The following is a 16,347-nucleotide window of genomic DNA, read 5'->3' as shown; positions in this document are numbered from 1 at the left end:
TGAATGTGTGGAGGAATAAGATGTGTTTCATGGAGTTGTGTGAAATGCATCAAATAGAGCGTCAAACACGATTTGAAATGGAATTGGCATATTGGCAACATTACTGACACAAAATAAAAAGCCAGCCAGATTGTAAATCATTTATACCCAATACCTTCAGCACTAGTTCAACACACACTACAAAAGGATCAACATAAACCTTTTTACGAAAATGTACAAATTGCAGTCACTCCGGACCTAAAGGCCAACTAAAGGTTTGTTTCAGATGTAACACTGTGGTAACAGTACGGTTACATTCACACAATAATACGATTATTGTTAACAGTCAGATTAATATAATAGTTCAATTTCAACGTTTACATGCTTTTTAAGAAGAACGATTTCCCTAATAATCCTGCTTACATGGACACATCTGAAATCAGGCTACTTGATGGGATTAATACATACATCCAAAATAGCATTTCTACAACAGTGGCCATGTTATCTTTGTGAAAAACGATTTGACTCTGAGTTCAGACACATAAAGTGTGTATGTGAAAACTAGTTCTAAGATGCATCATTTGTTTTTCCAAACTCACTTCACTCAAGGAAATGAAGGAAGCTTGCTCTGCTTGTGCTAGTACATGCACATATCAAATACACAGCTGGAACTCTGATTAAGGCTTCTACATGTCCTAATCATTTGAAAGACTGCTCAGAAAACCAAGTGTTTTAATTGGAATATGCTTAATTCGATTATGACCTTACGCCAATTAAGATAACCAGAGTAAGGTATTTACTTGATTAATGCCATACTCGGCCTACTGCCATAATCAGTTTAATATGGAATTATTAGAGTACATTACTGACAGGACAAAGCAGCAGTGCCATGGTCCAAACAGACCATATGCTTTAAAACATCCGCACACTGAAAATACCAGCAATTATTTGAGTTTGTAAAACAATGCATTCACAGCACCAAAGCCTGCAAGGCCACCCTTTTAGAGGTTTGTAAATCAATACCATTACAGCTTTTTTTTACACTATAGCTATGTCACGAGATGGATCGGTAGATAAGTGGATGGCGGGGCTGGTGTGATAAGATGCACCTGCAGACCGTTAGTGAATCAGACAGGTAGCTAGGGATTGGCTATAATTTCCTTTAAAAGCCCTGTGTTTTGTCATGTTCGGGGCTGGGAGTTGAGCGGAGAATGTCTCTCTGTGGGGATCGGGCCTCTATGCAAGTGTCCATGTCTGGGGCGGTTGCTGTGATCGCACTGGATCGGTGTCTGCGGGACGAGAAGTCTTACTGGCAAATCTGAGTTAGGAAGTGCGTGGCAGCGTTGATGATGAACTGGGGCTGTAGAGCTGAGTGGTGACCCGAGAGCAGAGGACCGAGAGGCATTGGTACAACACACATCTAGGAGCTTTAGCTCTGACAAGTAAAGGACGTGATTCTTCCTCTGTTCCCTTACACTACTCTTTCTCTCTGGACCGTTTTGCTACGCCACTGAAAGACACTACTGTTTAGCACTGGCGGTGGGGCCATCGCTGATGTCGCCTAGCAGAGTCTGACTGGGCGGGTTCCAGGACAGGGAGCTGTGCGGATCTGGATATCACCATACAGAAATGTTTATTTTATTTAGAGGGGATATGGCTCTTGTCGGGTGGAGTAAAGGGGTTCACACTAAACTGTGACAGCTACTCTAATCAAAATCAAATCAAATTTACTTATCAAACCTTACTGTGAAATGTTTACTTACAAGCCCTTAACCAACAATGCAGTTCAAGAAATAGAGTTAAAAAATATATTTACTAAATAAACTAAAGTAACACAAAATAACGAGGCTATATACAGGGGGTTAAACATTTGGGGGGGGGGTCCATGTAAATAGTCCGGGTGACCAATTGATTCATTCAGATCTTGTGGCTTGGGGTAGAAGCTGTTAAGGAGCCTTTTGGACCTAGACTTGATGCTCCGGTACTGCTTGCTATGCGATAGCAGAACAGTTAGTCTTGGGTGACTGGACTCTTTGACAATTTTCTTCGGCCTTCCTCTGAAACCGCCTAGTTCTTCGGTCCTGGATGGCAGGAAGTGTGGCCCCATTGAAGTACTGGGCCGTATGTACTACCCTCGCCTTACGGTTGGATGCCGAGCAGTTGCCATACCAGGCGATGATGCAACCGGTCAAGATGCTCTTGACGGTGCCAAATCTTTTCAGTCTCCTGAGGGGGAAAAGGTGTCATATTTATTATGCCAAGACAGCAGCTACTCTTCCTGTGGTCCAAACATATTAAAGCACTTACATTACATATTAAACAAAAGAAAACAGTACATAACATTATTACACCATGACATATCTACAATACAAAATGTTTAATACCACCATACAACAATATCACAACATATGCATATACATGTGTCTGTACCTTTGTGTGTGTCTCTTCAAAGGCCCTGTTGTTCCATAAGGTGTATTTTTACCTGTTTTTTTTTTATCTGATTCTAAGGCTTGCATCAGTTACCTGATGTGGAATAGTTTCATGTCATGGCTCTATGTTGTACTGTGCGCTCCCATAGTCTGTTCTGGATTTGTGGATGTCTTGTGGGGTATGCATGTCTTGTGGGGTATGTGGGGTATGCATGTCTTGTGGGGTATGCATGGGTGGCCAGCACCCCCACGGGGGGCCAGCACAGAAAAAAAATAAAAATGTATGAAATTGTATGAAAATGTATGCATTCACTACTGTAAGTCGCTCTGGATAAGAGCATCTGCTAAATGACTAAAATGTAAATGTAAAAAATGGTGTCCAAGCTGTGTGCAAGTATTTTAAACAGACAGCTTGGTACATTCAGCTTGTCAACACCTCTTACAAAAACTAATAGTGATGAAGTCAATCTCTCTTCCACTTTGAGCCATGAGAGATTGGCATGCATGTCATTAATGTTAGCTCTCCGTGTATTTTTAAGGGCCAGCTGTGCTACCCTGTTCTGAGTCAACTGCAATTTTCCTAAGTCACTCTTTGTGGCACCTGACCACACTACTGAACAGTAGTCTAGATGGGACAAAACTATGGCTTGTAGGACTAGCCTTGTTGATAGTGTTGTTCTCCCTATCGGCAAAGTAGCGCTTTATTATGGACAGATTTCTCCCTATCTTAGTTTCTGTTGTATCAATATGTTTGACCGTGACAGTTTACAATCCAGGGTTACTCCAAGCAGTTTAGTCATCTCAACTTGCTTAATTTCCACATTATTCATTACGAGATGAAGTTGAAGTTTAGGGTTTAGTGAATGATTTGTCCCAAATACAATGCTTTTATTTTTGGAAATATTTAGGACTAACTTATTCCTTGCTACCCATTCCGAAACTAACTGCAGCTCTTTGTTAAGTGCTGCAGTCACTTCAGTTGCTGTAGTCGCTGATGTGTATAGTGTTGAGTCATCCACATACATAGACACACTGGCTTTACTCAAAGTCAGTGGAATGTCGTTAGTAAAGATTTAAAAAAGTAAGGGGCATAAGCATCTACCCTGGGGAATTCCTGATTCTACCTGGATTATGTTTGAGAGGCTTCCATTAAATAACACCCTCTGTGTTCTTTTAGACAAGTAACTCTTTATCCACATTATAGCAGGGGGTGGAAAGCCACAACACATATGTTTTTACAGCAGCAGACTATGATCGATATTGTTCAAAATCTAACAAGTCTAACAAGACAGACCCACAATAATTTTATCATCAATTTCTCATTTCTGTAACTTCTGTGCTTGTTGAGTGTCCTTCACTATAAGCATGCTGAAGGTCTGTTGTCAATCTGTTTACTGTGAAATAGCATTGTATCTGGTCAAACCCATTTTTTCCCAGAAGTTTACTAAGGGTTGGTAACAGGCTGATTGGTCGGCTATTTGAGCCAGTAAAGGGGGCTTTACTATTCTTGGGTAGCGGAATGACTTTAGCTTCCCTCCTAAATTTCTTGTCTTTCATCATTTGGTCAGATATACTTGGATGTGTAGTGTCAATGTTTGTTGCTGGCATGTTATACCTAAGTTTGCTTAACTTGCGAAATGAAAAAGTAAATAAAGTAGTTGGCAATATCAGTGGGTTTTGTGATGAATGAGCCAACTGATTCAATGAAAGATGGAGTCGAGTTAGCCTTTTTTCCTAAAATGTAATTTAAGGTGCCCCAAATCTTTTTACTATCATTCTTTATATCATTTAATTTTGTTTCATAGTATAGTTTTTATTTATTTTTTATTTAGTTTAGTAACATGATTTCTTAGTTTGCAGTATGTTTGCCAATCAGTTGGGCTTCCAGACTTATTTGCCAGACCTTTTGCCTCATCCCTCTCAACCATACAATTTTTCAATTACTCATCAAACCAAGGGGATTTAACAATTTTTATTTTAATTTTCTTAATGGGTGCATGCTTATTAGCAACTGGAATAAGCAATTTCATGAATGTGTCAAGTGTAGCGTCTGGTTGCTCCTCATTACACACCACAGACCAGCAAATATTCTTTACATCATCAACATATGAATCACTACAAAACTTATTGTATGACCTCTTATACACTATATTAGGCCCAGCCTTTGGAACTTTGGTTTTCCTAGATATGGCTACTATATTGTGATCACTATGGATTTGGATACTGCTTTAAAGCAAATATCTGCAGCATTATGTAACATCTGCTTCCAACTCACACCCTCAAACACGTAGATCCCATGAATGCAGCTCACTCTCCAGATCCCAATCACCAGAATTCTAACCACATATTCACACACCTGTATGTCATTATCACACACTATTTAGTTCAGTTCTTTGCACCCCATCACTGTGAGGTATTGTTTGTTTTGTGACATGCCTTTCAGAGCTCTGTTTTTCCTGTGATTTACTCCTCCCGTGTACGATAGTTTTTGCCTGCCTCACTAACAACGCCTTTTGCCTATTCCCTGCCAGTACTTTAGCCTATCGGACTTCCTGTTATCTAGCTATTGGCTGACTACGTTACTAGCCTTTTCCCTGTCTGTACCGTTGCCCTTTTGGACCCCCTGTGTTTAACCTTCTGCCTGCCCCTGGACCCAGCTACCTGCCTCCTCCTGTGGTCCCTCGTGTTCATTACACATTAGTAAAGATGTGATCAATACATGTTGATGATTTCATTCCTGTGCTGTTTGTAAATACCCTGGTAGGTTGACTGACAATCTAAACCAGGTTGCAGGCATTGGTTGCATTTTTTTTTTGAGTGGGCAGCTTGATGAGAGCCAGTCAATATTTAAATCACACAGAAAATATACTTCTCTGTTGATATCACATACATTATCAAGCATTTCACACATATTATTCAGATACTGACTGTTAGCACTTGTGGTCTATAGCAGCTTCCCACAAAAATGGGTTTAAGGTGAGGCAGATGAACCTGTAGCCATATTACTTCAACAGTATTTAACATGAGATCGTCTCTAAACTTTACATTAATGTGGTTTTGAATAAAGACAGCAACACCACCCCCGTTGGCATTTCTGTCTTTTTGGTAAATGTTATAACCATGTATTGCTACCACTGTATCATCAATGGTACTATCTAAGTGAGTTTCTGAGATAGTCAGAATATGAATGTCATCTGTTACAAGCAAGTTATTGAGTTCATGAACCTTGTTTCTCAGGCTGCATATGTTAATATGGGCTATTTTTTAGCACTTTTCTGGGTTGCGTGGTTATTTTTAATGCTTATCTGGGAAGCTTATCAGAAGTAGACTTGCTCATGTTATTTAAATTGGAGCTGATTGTGCAGGGTGAGCTGCACACAGTTGTCTTCCTACTATGTCACACCGCCTCAATACTAACAGTATAACTCTGGTTCATAGGCTCATGATTACTGCATACAATGGCTGTAGGATCAACAGAGGTATTCAGGGCAATTAGGGGGACATAATTTACGTTACTTACATTGTGTCTGCCAACGCCCCTAGGATAATGTACATTTGATGCAGCATTATGACGACTCATTGTCACAATGGCAGGGCTTAACTGAACTGGTCTTGGGTCATTGATAAGTCAATGTTTCAACGCAGCCTTGAAATGCGTGGACAGAGTCCAGGAGCCAAGATGATTTGGATGGACTCGAGCAGGTATTCCCAAACTGGGGTATGCGCAATTCCGACAGTGGTACGCCAAAAAAAATGTGATTCACATTTTTCTTTCAATATATATATATATATATATATATATATATATATACATATTTTGTATTTTTTTATTTACATTTTCAAACAGTCCATTTATATTTTCCAATGGGGCTATACATTTGGGTGAGGTTTTTTTCATGCCTGAGTAGCCTCATTTCACTGTCAAAAATAAAATTAAACCATCTAGTGTTCAGCAAAATAACAACACAATGTAAAATAGAGGTAGCCTAGTCAATTAATTAACATCCAATCATATTAACCCTTACTCTTTCATGGGAATTGTCACGCTCTGACCTAGGAGAGCTGTGTTTTCTCTGTTTAGTTAGGTCAGGGTGTGATAGGTGGGTGGGCATTCTATGTTTTGTGTTCTATGTTTTGGCCGGGTATGGTTTCCAATCAGAGGCAGCTGTCATTTGTTGTCTCTGATTGGAAGCCATACTTAGGCAGCCTGTTTTTCCCTGTGTTTTCCGGGGGATCTTGTTTTTGTGCAGCTGTGTTTATGCAGCCCCAGAACGTCACGTTTGTTTCAGTTTCACCTGTTTCACTAATAGAATATGTGGAACTACCGGCACGCTGCGCCTTGGCTGATTTATGACAGGGAATTCGAAGATAGCATGCGTGACAGGAATTCCACTAATGGTTTGTATGTAGCCAAATGTAGCTGCTGCTCGAAAATTGATAAATGGTTAAAACCTCTCTAGGGTATGTGGCACGCTAGCAACAGCCAGTGAAATAGCAGAGCGCCAAATTCAAAACAACAAAAATCTAATAATTCAAATTTCTCACACATACAAGTATTATACACCATTTTAAAGATAATCTTCTCGTTAATCCAACCACAGTGTCCAATTTCAAAAAGGCTTCACGGCGAAAGCATAGCATTAGATTATGTTAGGACAGCACCTAGACAAGAAAAACCACACAGCCATTTTCCAAGCAAGGAGAGGCGTCACAAAAAACAGAAATACAGCTAAAATTAATCAATAACCTTTGATGATCTTCATCAGATGGCACTCATAGGACTTCATGTTACACAATACATGTATGTTCTGCTCGATAAAGTTCATATTTATATCCAAAAACCCCATTTTACATTGGCGTGTTATGTTCAGAAATGTTTTACCTCCAAAACCTCCAGTGAATGAGCACATCAATTTACAGAAATACTCATCATAAACTTTGATAAAAGATACAAGTGTTATGCACAGAATTATAGATAAACTTCTCCTTAATGCAACCGCTGTGTCAGATTTCAAAAAAGCTTTACAGCAAAAGCACACTTTGCAATAATCTGAGTACAACGCTCAGAAACCAAAACAAGCCAAACAGATACCCACCATGTTGTGGAGTCAAGAGAAGTAAGAAATAGCATTATAAATATTCACTTACCTTTGATGATCTTCATCGGAATGCACTCCCAGGAATCCCAGTTCCACAATAAATGTTAGTTTTGTTCGATAAAGTTCATCTTTATGTCCAAATACATCCATTTTGTTCGTGCGTTAGGTTCACTATTCCAAATGCAGAAGGTGCGCGCACTGAAGTCCAGACGAAAAGTCCAAAAAGTTATATTACAGTTTGTAGAAACATATCAAACAATCTGTAGAATCAATCTTTAGGATGTTTTTATCATAAATCTTCAAAAATATTCCAACCGGACAATTCCTTTGTCTTCAGAAAAGGAAAGAGAACTGAGCTCGTGCTCATGGCGGTGCGTGTAACTAAAATAATGGCTGACTGCCAGACACCTGACTCAATCAGCTCTTATTCTCTCCCCATTCACAGTAAAAGCCTGAAACAACGTTCTAAAGACTGTTGACATCTAGTGGAAGCCTTAGGAAGTGCAATATGACCCCATAGACACTGTATATTGGATAGGCAATCTCTTGAAAAATTACAAACCTCAGATTTCCACACTTCCTGGTTGGATTTTTCTTAGGTTTTTGCCTGCCATATGAGTTCTGTTATACTCACAGACATCATTCAAACAGGTTTAGAAACTTAAGAGTGTTTTCTATCCAAATCTACTAATTATATGCCTATTCTAGCTTTTGGGCCTGAGTAGCAGGCAGTTTACTCTGGGCACACTTTTCATCCGGACATGAAAATACTGCCCCCTACCCCAAAGAAGTTATAAAAAGTAAGGCCCACATACATAGAGACACATACCAGCTCTACTGGTAGTACTGCTACCACCAGCATTAATACACCTGCACCCGTCGATGACACCAGTTGTTCTGCTTCCACGAGCACATCCAATTCTAGCATCAGTATTTCTACATTTGTTGTTAGCCCAGCTAGCATGGATACTGACAGTTGTGAATCTGATGCAGCCGAAGAGCTACTGCCCACTTACCCGGGAAAGCACCGAACAACAGACAGGGATGTTGGACCATCAAAGAGGCACACATATGATGAGAACTACATTGATTTGGGGTTCACTTATATTGGGAGTAGTGCCTTTCCTCAGCGTGTGTTATATGTGTGTTATATGTGCAAAAGTACTATCTCACAACTCAATGAAACCTTCACTCTTGCGCAGACATTTAGAAACAAAACATGACAATTTGAAAAATAATCCACGGGAGTTTTTTTGAGCGAGAATTAAGATGACTTTTGAGAAGTAAGACATGTATAAAATCAACAGATACCATTAATAAGAAGATTCTAGAAGCATCTTATATGGTGAGCTACCGAGTAGCTAGGACAGGCAAATCCCATACTATTGTGGAGGACTTCATTCTTCCTGCTGCCACAGATATGGCTGGGACAATGCTGGGGGAAAAGGCCAAAAAAACTATACAGACAATTCCTTCATCAGACAACACTGTTTCACACCGCATCAGTGACATGGCAGAGATGTTTTGAAACAATTACTGCTTCGCATACAAGCCAGTGATTTCTATGCGTTACAGCTGGATGAGTCAACATACATTGGTGGGCCTGTCACAGCTCCTGGTATATGTCCTTTACGTTTATGTGGGGTCAATTAAGGAAGACATCCTCTTCTGCAAACCACTGGAAACCAGGACAACAGGAGAGGAGATTTTAAAAATACTGGACAGCTTTGTGACATCAAATGGACTTTGGTGGTCAAGATGTGTTGGTATCTGTACTGACGGCACAAAAGCCATGACAGGGAGACATAGTGGAGTGGTAACGCGCGTGCAAGCAGTTGCTCCCAACACCACTTGGGTACACTACAACATCCACCGAGAGGCACTTGCTGCCAAAGGAATGCCTGACAGCTTGAAAGACGTTTTGGACACTACAGTGAAAATGGTTAACTTTGTTAAAGCAAGGCCTCTGAACTCTCGTGTATTTTCTGCACTATGCAATGATTTGGGCTGCGACCATGTAACACTTTTACAACATACAGAAGTGTGCTGGTTATCAAGGGGCAAAGTATTGACACGTTTTTTAAATTGAGAGATGAGCTTAAAGTTTTCTTTACTGACCATCATTTTCACTTGTCTGACCGCTTGCATGATGACGAGTTTCTCACACGAGTGGCCTTTCTCGCCTAAATGATCTGAATCTAGGATTACAGGGACTCTCCACAACTATATTCAATGTGCGGGACAAAATTGATTAAGAAGTTGGAGCTCTTCTCTGTCTGCATTATCAAGGACAAGACACAGGTCTTTCCATCATTGTATGATTTTTTTTGTGTGCAAATGAACTCAAGCTTACAGACAATGTCAAATGTGATATAGCGAAGTACCTGAGTGATTTGGGTGCGCAATTACGCAGGTACTTTCCCGAAACAGATGACACAAACAACTGGATTTGTTATCCCTTTCATGACCTGCCTCCACTCCACTTACCGATATCTGAACAAGAGAGTCTCATCGAAATTGCAGCAAGCGGTTCTGTGAAAATGTATTTTAATCAGAAGCCACTGCCAGATTTCTGGATTGGGCTGCGCTCATAGTATCCTGCCTGTTAAAACACTGATGCCTTTTCAACCACGTACCTATGTGAGACTGGATTCTCAGCGCTTACTAGCATGAAAACTAAATACAGGCACAGACTGTGTGTGGAAAATGATTTAAGACGGAGACTCTCTTCAATACAACTCAACATTGCAGAGTTATGTGCATCCTTTCAAGTACTCCCTTCTCATTAACCTGTGGTTAGTTATTCACCATTTTTGAATAACAAATAAGGTTTTATATGCAAGATGGCTAAATAAAGATATATATTTTTTATTTGTGCCCTGGTCCTATAAGAGCTCTTTGTCACTTCCTACGAGCCGGGTTGTGACAAAAACTCACACTTATTCTTATGTTTAATAAATGTATCGTATAGTGTGTGTGGCATGCTTACAATGATGACAAAAAACAACATTTGAGAGTGCGCTGACCCTGGTGCTAGAGGGGGTATGCAGCTGGAGGTTGAGTGTTTGAAGGGGTACGGGACTATAAAAAGTTTGGGAACCTGTTTCCAGAAGGTGGCAAAGTTATCTATAAAAATGATTCCAGCAGAGCTACAGTAATATTTTAGCCAGATGTGTTATACCAGTCGCCTGCTGAATCTTTCACACTCGCGACCCAGTGATGGTACTGGACCTGAAATGATTGTCTGTTTTTTAATGCTAAAATCAGTTCTTTAAAATCTATTTTCAGATGTTCCAAGCTAGCCCTCCTGATGTTGTTTGACCCCAATTGGACTATGACAGCGTCAGCTCCCGGCATCTGCCGTAGGACAGTCAGAAGCAGCCTTGTGTTGTCCTGTACTTGTTCTCCTGTGTAGCACAGGGTTTTTGCATTGGGAACCGAGATGTTTCTCACCATAGAGCTGCCGATAATGACATCTGGTGATGTTGACTGGGCCGGTTCCTAGGGCAATCTCACGGTCTAATGAGGTTGGGAGTGTTCAGGATCTGTACCCGAGGTAGAAGCCACCGGAAAGGGAGACAAACCAGAGGATGAAGACGCAGGTACCTCCTGATCCGATCTCGAATGGGAAGCCCCTAAGGAAGAATGTCCCGGAACCTCTGGATCCAGGGCAGCAAAACCATTTCTGGTCGGTGTCAGGTCTGGGCTAACATCTCCAAGGAGAACCCTGTTGCCAGAGGACGCTTTCTTCAACTTGAGTGACGTGATCTCCATGGATGGTCATATTGTTCAAGATGGCGCCGGAGGGGAGGGATGCCGTCTTATAGGCTCTTACCCAACCATGCTATTTTGTTTGTTTTTGCATTATTCGTAACTTGTTTTGTACTTAATGTTGCTGATACTGTCTCTTATGACCGAAAGAGCTTCAGGACATCAGAACTGGGATTACTCACCTCAAATTGGACAAGGAGTTCTTCTTCAATGAGTCGGATGCGAGGTGTATACTACAGACACCAGACCAGGCCCAGATCCCTGTGATTCGCTGGAAAAGGAAACATAGGTTTCGCGGAAAGAGATCAGGATGCCTTGTAAGGATCAGGCAACGAGTGGCTAATCTTCCCTTGCCTTCCGTTTTTCTAGATAACGTTGAATCACTGGAAAATAAATGGGACAAACTGAAAGCACGTATATCCTACCAACGGGACACTAAAAACTGTAATATCTTATGTTTAAAGATTGCTGTACACAAGTGGAACCCATCCAACTTGAAGGAGCTGGAGCAGTTTTGTCTTGAAGAATGGGCAAAAATCCCAGTGACGAGATGTGCCAAGCTTATAGAGACATACCCCAAGAGCCTTGCAGCTGTAATTACTGTAAAAGGTGGCTCTACAAAGTATTGACTTTGGGGGTGAATAGTTATGCAGCTCAAGTTTTCAGTTTTTTTGTCTTATTTCTTGTTTGTTTCACAATAAATAATATTTTGTATCTTCAAAGTGGTAGGCATGAGAGCATCAGCTGTTCCAGACGACTTTGTGATCACGCTCTCCCCGCAGCCGATGTGAGTAAGACATTTAAACAGGTCAACATTCACAAGGCCGCTGGGCCAGACGGATTACCAGGACGTGTACTCAGAGCATGCGCTGACCAACTGGCAAGTGTCTTCACTGACATTTTCAACCTCTCCCTGTCTGAGACTGTCAAGCAGACCACCATAGTCCCTGTGCCCAAGAACACTAAGGGAACCTGCCTAAATTACTACCAACCCGTAGCACTCACGTCTGTAGCCATGAAAATATTTGAAAGGCTGGTCATGGCTCACATCAACACCATTACCCCAGAAACCCTAGACCATGACCAGCCTTTGAAAGCACCTCATGGCTACCGACGTGAGTGCTATGGGGCGGTAGTCTTTTAGGCAGGTTACCTTCGCTTTCTTGAGCACAGGGACTATGGCAGTCTGCTTGAAACATGTATGTATTAAAGACTCGGTCACGGTTGAAAATGTCAGTAAAGACACTTGCCAGTTGGTCTGCACATGCTCTGAGTACATGTCAGCCTAACTCTGCAATATGCTATTAAAAGACAGCTATCCAGATGCCCAGATATTTGTAAGCAGTGACACCATCCAAGTACATGCAGTGCTTTCGGAAAGTATTCAGACCCCTTGACTTTTACACATTTTATTAAGTTAGACCAATATTATAAAATAGATTAAATATTTTTTCCCCCTCATCAAGCGACACAATACCCCATAACGGCAAAGCAAAAACATTTTTTTTTTAATTTTAGCAATTTTATATACAAAAAAACCCTCATATCACATTTACATAAGTATTCAGACCCTTTACTCAGTACTTTGTTGAAGCACCTTTGGCAGCGATTACAGCCTCAAGTCTTCTTGGGTATCACGCAAAAGCTTGGCACACCTGTATTTGGGGAGTTTCTCCCATTCTTCTTTGCAGATCCTCTCAAGATCTGTCAAGTTGGATGGGGAGCGTTGCTGCACAGCTATTTGCAGGTCTCTCTAGAGATATTTGATCGGGTTCAAGTCCAGGCTCTGGCTGGGCCACTCAAGGACAATCAGAGATTGGTCCCGAAGCCACTCCTACATTGTTTTGGCTATGTGCTTAGGTTCACCTTCCTGTTGGAAGGTGAACCTTCACCCCAGTCTGAGGTCCTGAGCACTCAGGAGCAGGTTTTCATTAAGGATCTCTCTGTACTTTGCTTTGTTCATCTTTGCATCGATCCTGAATAGTCTCCCAGTCCTTGCCACTGAAAAACATCTGTGATGCTGCCACCACCATGCTTCACCGTAGGGATGGTGCAAGGTTTCCTCCAGACATGACTTGGCATTCAGGCCAAAGAGTTCAATCATGCTTTCATCAGACCAGAGAATCTTGTTTTTCATGGTCTGAGAGTCTTTAGGTACCTTTTAGCAAACTCATAATGGGCTGTCATGTGCCTTTCACAGAGGAGTGGCTTCCGTCTGGCCACCAGAAAGGCCTAATTGGTGTAAAGCTGCAGAGATGGTTGCCCCTCTGGAAGGTTCTCCCATCTCCACAGATGGGTTCTCACATCTCTCTAGAGCTCTGTCAGAGTGACCATCAGGTTCTTGGTCACCTCCCTTACCAAGGCCCTTCTCCCCCGATTGCTTAGTTCGGCTGGGGGGCCAGCTCTAGGAAGAGTCGTGGTGCTTCCAAACTTCTTCCATTTAAGAATGATGGAGGCCACTGTGTTCTTGGGGACCTTTCAATGCTGCAGACATTTTTTGGTACCCTTCCCCAGATCTGTGCCTCGACACAATCCTGCATCGGTGCTCTACGGACAATTCCTTCGATCTAATGGCTTATTTTTTGCTCTGACATGCACTGTCAATTGTGAGACCTTATATAGACAGGTGTGTGCCTTTCCAAATCATGTCCAATTAATTGAATTTACCACAGGTGGACTCCAATCAAGTTGTATTAACGTCTCAAGGATGATCAATGGAAACAGGATGCACCTGAGCTCAATTTCAAGTTTCATAGCAAAGGGTCTGAATCATTTTTATTATATATACCAAAATAATTGTACCCCCTTTTTCTCCCAAATGTCATAGTATCCAATTACATTTTCATTTTAGTCATTCAGCAGACGCTCTTATCCAGAGCGACTTACAGTAGTGAATGCATACATTTCATTAAAAAAAAATTCTGTGCTGGCCCCCCGTGGGAATCGAACCCACAACACTGGCGTTGCAAACACCATGCTCTACCAAATGAGCTACAGGGAAGGCCCCCCAATTGGTAGTTACAGTCTTGTCTCATCGCAGCAAATCCCGTATGGACTCGGGAGAGGTGAAGGTTGAGAGCTATTTGTCCATCCGAAACACAACACAACCAAGCCACACTGCTTCTTAACTCGGAAGCCAGCTGCACCTTTCATTATGACCAGAAAACCATATTTAACACCAGTAGTTCAGTGCAGCCTGTAATGGTGTGGTATAGGCTACTATTCTTACTATAGCATGTGTGATGCTCTATAACGTAATTTGCATCGTTTCAGTCCAGCGATTCACAGAACATTTTCTAGGGGCTAGCTACAATACTTTGGGAAGGACTGCTTCAATGCCCGCCCCCAGAGGTTGATGGGAAATTGTGCAAGTCATCGTTTGGTATTAAAAGGTTAAGATGTTTCTTGTGGATGGTAATAGCCTAAAGCCTTATTCACACTGCAGGCCTTAATGCTCAAATCAGTTTGACTACAGACTGTCCAAACAAGTTGCAAATTGGAAGTGTTCAGACAGCAGTCATTTGCTGACAAGGCAAATGACTAGTTGTCATAGTAACAGGTTTGTGCAGTGTTGTAGGCTGATAAGACACAAGTACCACCAATAACTCAGAAGTTCTGTAGCAAGCTAAGGTGACAATGCCTGCCATGGACTTTTACCAGTTGCTTTGAATGTTACAAATCCTATGGTGAAAATACTTATTCAAAGGACATAATCTAACTTTCAAAACAAGCTCTTTTTGGCTAGCCACAGTAACCTAGCTAGGTAGCCGTTTAGCACATTCACCAATTTGTTTGTAAACAAGCTTAGCTACCACCTCTTGTTAAACTGTCAGAGTAGCTAGTAAGCAAAAGATAAGTACTTCATTTTAGACCTAGTTACATGTTACAAAAGCTCATGAACAAAACACACTCAAGACAAAACCCTTCAAATCCATACACATATTTTTTTAATCATCCATAACGTGTTTTTTTCAGCAGGAAAGTCAGTCCAAACTATTAAATAGGCCATCAGTCAAGAAGCTTTTCTTTGATGTTGAGAGGACCAATCGACGCTTCTTGCTCCCACCGGAAACCTAGGAAGAGCAGAAAACCATCCTGATTTGATTTATTAGGATCCATTAGCCGACACCAACAGCTAGTCTTACTGGGGTCTAACATAGCGAGAAAAAAAAACAGACAAAATACTTTACATACATTACGCAGAGGGTGCACTTAATTCCAGCCCAGCACTAACAGAATGCAGCCAAGGGCGTAGGTGAATCAAGTCTGTAGGTACTTGAGTAGGACAAAAATGGCACCCCAGGCAATCAACAGGAATGACAAACACTGGACTGTAGTGCCCATGTACCTGGATCCGGTCCCCTTCTCATGCCACAGTCTGTGTCACAACAGCCACACACCTGGTCTTTCCTACTGGCCTCGCTCCATCTATGGAAAACAGTGTTGCATATAGTATGTACAAACAAAGTGCACACCCTGCCATATATACCCAGACTTACCCATTCGAGAAGGAACAAGCCTTGTTCTCATGATCAATAGGGGCTGAAGCTGTTGTGGCTTTCAGGAGGCAGTTAATGTATAGCTGTTGAAATGACATTTGTTTAAGTCGCAGCATTGGTACCACGTAAGAATTAGTATATTTGACATTAATTCAAAGCAACGTCATGTTGGGTACAACACCAGCCATATTGGGCATAGCATACTTAATTTATGATTGAAGTTCATCAAAACAGACAATTCTATACATTTGGACATTCCGAAGCTAATTTGCAGAAGATGTCAGGATTAACTACTTACTGAGCCAGTGTTCACAACATGAAACCTAAAGGCTTCTATCTGGAACAGGAGCGTGTCATCCATGGTGCGAGGTATGAACTGGGACCTGGAGCCTGTCAGCTTGGTGTCGACCAGACAACTGAAGGCCACAAAAATATCAAAATTAGACTACCTACACTGCTGAACCTCTGGAGGGATGCCATTCAAGATGGCCGTGTAGCTGAAGTGTGTGCAGGCAGGTGGGGGGGGGGGGGGGGGAGTGAAATGCCCATCTTCAGCAAAAGATTTAAGCA

General features: G+C 41.6%; 1 protein-coding gene across 1 annotated transcript in view; it reads right to left on the bottom strand.

Annotated features, from left to right (window-relative positions):
* Window positions 1–1,499: 1,499 nt before the first annotated feature.
* LOC115193060 (zona pellucida sperm-binding protein 3-like) overlaps window positions 1,500–16,347 on the bottom strand; it is a 54,337-nt gene continuing 39,489 nt past the window's right edge. Inside the window, exons 6-9 of the mRNA XM_029752044.1 lie at window positions 16,076–16,193; window positions 15,778–15,860; window positions 15,627–15,706; window positions 1,500–1,588 (exon numbers count right to left, since the gene is read on the bottom strand). Of these exons, the coding sequence (XP_029607904.1) occupies window positions 1,500–1,588; window positions 15,627–15,706; window positions 15,778–15,860; window positions 16,076–16,193 (370 nt within the window). The remainder of the gene's footprint in view (window positions 1,589–15,626; window positions 15,707–15,777; window positions 15,861–16,075; window positions 16,194–16,347) is intronic.

This window comes from Salmo trutta, chromosome 4 (assembly GCF_901001165.1).
Source record: "Salmo trutta chromosome 4, fSalTru1.1, whole genome shotgun sequence".
In the NCBI taxonomy this organism is placed as follows: domain Eukaryota; kingdom Metazoa; phylum Chordata; class Actinopteri; order Salmoniformes; family Salmonidae; genus Salmo; species Salmo trutta.
The sequence above is the reverse complement of the archived record's forward strand: the minus strand, read 5'-3'. Positions and strand labels throughout refer to the sequence as shown.